Source organism: Miscanthus floridulus, chromosome 18 (assembly GCF_019320115.1).
Source record: "Miscanthus floridulus cultivar M001 chromosome 18, ASM1932011v1, whole genome shotgun sequence".
Classification (NCBI taxonomy): domain Eukaryota; kingdom Viridiplantae; phylum Streptophyta; class Magnoliopsida; order Poales; family Poaceae; genus Miscanthus; species Miscanthus floridulus.
In genome coordinates this window covers 61,172,831-61,179,513 of record NC_089597.1, presented here as the reverse complement: position 1 = coordinate 61,179,513, position 6,683 = coordinate 61,172,831, and the positions used below count along the sequence as shown (strand labels likewise).

The window sequence follows — 6,683 nt, the reverse complement described above, 5'->3', positions numbered from 1 at the left end:
GATAAATACTAATGAACTATCTTTGCATCCTCATCTGTGGAAGCAAATCATCATTGTTACCAGATTATAATCGAGATTCTGGACGGAAGTACAGAGACATGAACGTAAGGCCTTATATATGTTCCCAAATATATAAATATATTACTACTAGTATTAGCACATCAGATCTTTAGGCATAGGCAGCGTTGCTGTAGTCACAAACTAACATAGCACTTGGCAGCCTCGAGAGATTGTGTGCATAGATTTTTTTTTTAGATAGTGGAACAAAGTTAATACCAGCTTAGATTTTGTGCATAGATATCGAGACAAATCACAAAATAGAAGACATCTGAACGAGAATATATTGATCTAGTCCTACGCAACCTCAGACCAAGTCCGCTGATCCTCGTAATGTTAGCTATTCAAAAAACGAATCGAGTGCATCCCTTATTTAACACACTCCGTAGTGGATGGAACATTGTATCTCAGTCATCTCTTACCATGGCGTCTGCTTTTCTCCTCTCTCTGCTCCTACTCGTCATATGCAGTCACGGTGGCATTGCCCAAGCAAATGAAGCAGCAGCAGGCCACAAGGAAAGCAGATATGTGGTGGTGCCAAAAGCAGCATTTCAGTCATCAGAAGAATCGTGTTCGACATCGAGGGGTATCATCAGATCTACTTTGATTCCCATGACGAACAAAGCCGGATCCTCGATGAATACTAATCCAAAACCTCTCCATGTTTGCAGTGTCGTCTCCACAGTCAGGGCGTGTGTCCGTGCCACTGGCGCATCGGTACGGGCCGTGCGCGCCATTGCAGACCAAAGACGAGTTGTCTCTCGCGCAACGGCTTCACCGAGATCGTGTGCGCACCAAGTACATTACAAGGAGAATGTCCAGGAGCACCAGACCGCAGAGCAGTGACGCTTCAACTGTGAGCGTCCCGACACGGCTGGGCTCGTCCTATGACTCGCAGCAGTACCTTGTCACCGTGGGCTTGGGCACGCCAGCAGTCCCGCAGACCCTTGTACTGACCACCGAAAGCGACCTGTCGTGGGTGCAGTGCAAGCCGTGCAACTCCAGCAACTGCTACCCCCAGAAGCTCCCTCCATTTGATCCGAGCAGGTCTTCTACTTACACCACTATCCCCTGTGACTCACAGGAGTGCAGGGACCTGGCTGCTGGCCTCGGTGGCAATGGCTGCACCAGCAACTGGGAATGCGGGTTCTATATCCACTATGGCAGCGGCGCCAACACGACCGGTGTGTACAGCAGCGACGCGCTGACACTTGGTCCGGGAGCCGTCGTCGAGAACTTCCACTTCGGCTGCGGTCACGACCAAGAAGGCCCTTTCGGCAACGAAGGCAAGTACGACGGCGTGCTCGCCCTGGGCCGCCTGCCGGAGTCCCTTGTGGGGCAGACGTCAGCGGAGCACGGTGGTGCCTTCTCGCTCTGCCTACCGCCGACGGGGGACTCCACGGGGTTCCTGGCCTTCGGGGCGCCGGAGAACACATCCGACTTCGTCTTCACGCCGCTGCTCACCATGGACGACCAGCCGTGGTTCTACCAGCTGATGCTCACCGGCATCAGCGTCGGCGGGCAGCAGCTGGACATACCAGCCGCGGTGTTCCGGGAGGGAATGATCTTGGCTTCGAGCACGACCATCACGGCGCTTCAGGACACGGCCTACGCGGCACTGAGGACTGCGTTCCGGAGCGCCATGGCGGAGTACCCTCTCGCGCCGCCGACCGCCCAGCTCGACACCTGCTACAACCTCACGGGGTACGACAACGTCACGGTGCCCACCGTGTCGCTGACGTTCCGGGGTGGGGCCACCGTCGACCTCGACGCCTCGTCCGGGCTCCTGCTCGATGGTTGCCTCGCGTTCTGGAACACGGATGGAGACGAATACACTGGCCTCATCGGCAGCCTGAACCAGCGAACCATCGAGGTGCTCTACGACCTGCCAGGATCACGGGTTGGCTTCCGCACCGGCGCTTGTTGACTTTAGTGTCACAATTCGCAAGCCTTGTGTTTTTTTTCTTTTTTATATATTTACATGGAGCTTTTTCCCAATTAAAATTTGTATGGTCTCATTCAAAAAATAGCTTTCGTTTTCTTTGGAAAGGATACACACGAACTTAAACTCCATAATGTACGTTACCACATATGTTTGGAATATTATTTGCTTATCAAAATACTGATAGTTTCTATTTGAACGATATTTGAATATCTTATGAGTTTGAAATACTCAACAAATTACAATGATGTCTCATTTTGTTAGTTTAATTATTTTTACAGATATAAGTTTCATCTTACTAAATGCTAAGTATAGACTATTTTCAAACCTTAGCTTTACATTATTCTTTACAAGACGCAATAGAAAAAATGTATAAATTCTAAAAGTTCAATGTAAAACCATTCATAATTCTAGTACACTCTAATCATCATCGATGACAACAGCAATTTGATCTAATTTGCTTATATATATTTCTTAACTCTATTTATCGTGGAAAAAACCACCAAAGTACCCCATAAATTAGCATAAGTATTATCCTCTAATATCATGCAAGTTATTAGTGTAAAGTAATTAACCGGAAAATTTTACTTATAAAACTATAAAATGATAAAAACTTCGTCGCCAATTGATTAGTTCCCAACAGTTATGCATTCCAAGTGAGTAATACCTCTGGTCCCTTCTCAGAGCATCTCCAATAGTTTCCAAAACCCACTCCTAATCTAGATTTTTTTGCAAGATTAAAAAAACTGCTCTCCAACAGGTCCTACTTCAACTCCCAATCTTTCCACACTGGCAAAAATGGATCCAATCGCACCGAAATATACGCGTGGCTGTCGACGTGCAAATCTGGCGGTGGAAGGGTATGTGAAAAGAATAAAGAGTAAGACAGAGTTGCACAAGAGAGAAACAAAGTATAAAGGTGGTTGGGGTGATTTAGAAATCGTTTAGGCTTTATGATGTAAAATTGTCTTCTATATTTTAGGAGCGATGTTTTAAACTGTTGGAGGAAGCCAACAAATATGCTCCCAACTTTTTTGCCTCTTCTAAAGCTCAATGATTTACCAACTATTTTTTTAGAAACTATTGGAGATGCTCTCACCGCTGATATTACTTTACTAGGACATACACTACGATATAAATGGGCATCCCATGTCCTTATCACCGCTGTTTTTTATATAACCGGAGGCGAATGTGTTTAACCACCGGTTCTATGAGGCAAAATGAACCAGCGATGCTATGTGTATCACTGTTGGCTGGGTTTTGATCCAGCTGCGATAATCGGGGTCCATTTCACCACCGGATCATACACCAAGCCGACAGTGACTATAGGTTACATCGTTAGGCCGGAACAGCCTGTGCACCAGTTTGTAATGGACCAGCTGAGAAAGAAAACGTCAGCACCGGATGACAATTCATTGCTCTACCCGACAATGAAAATTGTTTTTACTAACGATTCATAAAATGAACCGATGGTCAAATAGGGCTGCATTGTGGGCACCAGTTGCTATCGTTGTTGGGGTCTTCTGGGCCAGCCGGGGAAATAGAGACTTTTCTTTGACTGCTGCTCATATGCAGACGTTAGGCATCATGACCGTCGTCCGTACCTGTCTCGTGTATCGCAACCATTCCTCACATTGACCGGGAAACTGAAGAGGTGCTCACAGTTCAGTACAAATAGGAGCGATATGCAATCTTCTTTCACCACTCCATAGTCCTACACACCAAAGCACCTCTCCAACAATGACTGGCTCCAAGTTGTGTTGGACAATGAGTCAATGACTCCTCAAGCGAGGAACGACTACTGCAAGTTTGAAAGAGTGATGGCGACGTGGGCTCAAGCGAAAACAGTCCACCGTCGTCTCCCTAGATGGAGGATGACCTCCGCTTGTGAGGCGGCGGGCGACAAGGAGGAGGAGGAGGAGCATGACGATAGAGCTACTTGATAAAGGACACCACCGAGGGAAGCTAGGAGTTGTTAACTCGACCCACACACCCCTCAGCAATCAATTATGGATTGTGGATTAAATCAGAACTGGTTCTTGTGCAAACCACAGTGCTATATTACTTTCCTGTTGTGGGTCAAGGCGACAGTGATAGGGTGAATAATGTTCATATATTCATTGTTCTGATCCTTGGCATACAACCTGACAGTGAAGTGTGAAGTATGATCACTGATAGCTCTAGCATAGCCAACACTGATGGTTTGGACGTCCAACGCTGATTGTATGTTCTATAGTAGTGTTTCAAAGGTTGGAGGGTGTTCATTACCCGAATTTTGTAGTTCAGTGTTGAAAATCTAACTTTAGTGCAACTTAAAGGTTGAAAAATATATAAACATTACCACAATATATAATAATGTGTGCTTTAATATATCTACCACCATGGAATGAATTTGCAACAATAATTAATACATCAAAATGAGTACAGATACATATGCGCCCTACTATCGTGTGCAGATTACATTTAAAAAAAAAAATCATAGATTCTAGTAGCCGATAATTCTTTAGTTGACGATGTAGCATTCCTTCCTGATTTCCCCGTCAGCACCGGTGATCACGCCGACGTTTCCCATCTTGATCATGGACTCGCAAAATTCCTTAAAGAACACGTCGTCAAACTTGCCGGTGGCGATGCGCTGGACGTAGTCCCTACTTGCGGCGTCAGTGAGGAGCGCGGCGTCGGACTGGAAGAGCCCCCTCCGCTTGGCGACGTGGCGGAAGTAGCTCGTGTCGAAGGTCTTGTAGCTGCCGGGGTCCATGTCGGTAAGCGTGGTCTTGTCGTCGACGCTGCTGCAGCGCGTCCTGAGCAGGTCGGCGTACTCGCTGTCGAGGGATGGGTCTGAACTGTAAGCGCTGCTGAAGTTGTAGAGCCGGCCGGCGTAAGACCGGCAGTGCGCCGTGCCGAGGGTGTGGCCGCCGGAGAGGACAACTAGGTCCTTGGTATCGAGACCTTTGGAGGCAAAAATTTTGGTGAGCAGTGGTATGTCTCCGTATGCCGGAGGCAGCTGGTCGGCCGCCTCATTTGCACTGGACACCCTACCGTCTCGCCTCCCGAGCGCCACCGGCCAGAAGGGGCCCTTGGTCAGCACAACGGCGTCGCGGGCCATGAGGGTGAGGACGTCGGCGCAGGAAACCGTGTTGGGGCAGGCAGCTTCCAGCTTGGCCTTCACTCTCTCTACGGAACCAAAGCCTCGCAGGCTCCTGTTCGGAATGGCGTCCCTTTCTGCCTGGTTGGCCGCAGTGGAGTTGAGCAGCACAGACGCGTCACAACCCTGCTGTGAATCGACGTTGTTATAACTTAAAAAAAGAGTCCCACGTTGTCATAATTGGAAGGGAAACGTCACTCAGAAAAGAATACTTACCCTGACGAAGCAGTCATGGAAATGAAGCCTGAGGAGCGGGCCAGCAAGGCTGGGTGCAGCCGAGATGATCTTCTCCATCTCCTTGCGGACGATCACCTCGACGTTCGGGCATGTCTTGCTGTAGTAGCCGAGCTCCAGCTGAGCCACCACCGGTGAGCTACCTGCGAGGACAAGGAGGGCCACAGGCAGTAACAGAACTGCACAATACTGAATCGTCATGGATCGACCCATATTATATATGCACACAAGGATAGAATGTATGGCAGGGCAAGTATGTGCTGTACTCCTACTTATCAAGTGACTAAGGGCAGAATGTTGGGGTTGGCTTCTTGTTGCATCTCCCCGTATTTATAGAGGTGCCGGCCCTACGTGTAGTTGAGTACGCTGTAGGTTGGACAACCTGTGTTTACGCACTCAAGTCTCACATGCATGTTCTAACTTCCCTCTCAACTCTCAACACAATTCCTCCGTAAAGAAATGCACGCCATGATTTGAGGCGTTGACAACAGCGACGAGTGAACAGGTCAATACAAAACAAATGAACAACATAAACGGCGCTGGGAAAGGCCAGTTCATGCATGGCCGCGTCCTCGAACGTAACATGACATGGACCTAGTCTATTGACTATCAAGCCCTAAAGTCTAAACACCTCATACACAGCAGTGTGAGACACGGCAATTATCCGTGGCCGTCCATTATAATTGAGGGATTATAATTATAAATGCATACGTATGCATCAACAGAAGATTATCCCATGTGCTTGCCAAATGGTTTGGTATTTTCTTGGGGCGCGTTTGGTTCCCAGAGGCAACTCGCCTGACCTTGCCTTGCCCTGCCACAGCGCAAGCTACGAGAAGCTTGCCCAGCAGGGGCGTAGCCAGGAATTGAACATAGAAGGGCCGTGCAAAACCAGCAACAATCATGTGTGTCAAAATACATACATGACAAAGATATATGGATATACGTAGCATCCAAATAAACAATTGTGTTACAATAAAAAGAAGCTAAAAACCAAAAAAACGAAGCAACATATTTAATTAGCCTCCGGTCGCTAACCATCCACCTGATCGATCTAATTCTTTGGCCCTAGAAAAAGAATCATGGTAATAACAAGTAGTAAAACGGGGGCAAAATTAATTAGCCCTAGATCCTAAACGTTAAATAGCAAATAATCGATCACTTGTCGTTTAGCCTCAAACAAAACGATCACTTAAACAGGTATAGTGGTCATTTAAATAGGTTAAACAGACATTGTACTACTATGTAGAGTTTAAATGTTGAGTACACGAACTAAACGACCGTTTAGAAAAACAGTAATAGGAA

General features: G+C 47.4%; 2 protein-coding genes across 2 annotated transcripts; one reads left to right on the top strand and one right to left on the bottom strand.

Moving 5' to 3' along the window:
• The first annotated feature begins 718 nt into the window (after positions 1–718).
• LOC136523933 (aspartyl protease family protein At5g10770-like) lies at positions 719–1,984 on the top strand. The gene has a single exon (XM_066517447.1). The coding sequence runs from the start codon at positions 719–721 to the stop codon at positions 1,982–1,984; it is 1,266 nt and encodes a 421-aa protein (XP_066373544.1).
• A 2,518-nt stretch (positions 1,985–4,502) lies between these two features.
• Positions 4,503–5,591, bottom strand: LOC136522407 (peroxidase 1-like). The gene is made up of 2 exons (XM_066516231.1): positions 5,361–5,591; positions 4,503–5,270 (listed from the first exon to the last, which is right to left on the bottom strand). The coding sequence occupies exons 1-2, from the start codon at positions 5,589–5,591 to the stop codon at positions 4,503–4,505; spliced, it is 999 nt and encodes a 332-aa protein (XP_066372328.1).
• Between the last annotated feature and the right edge of the window lie 1,092 nt (positions 5,592–6,683).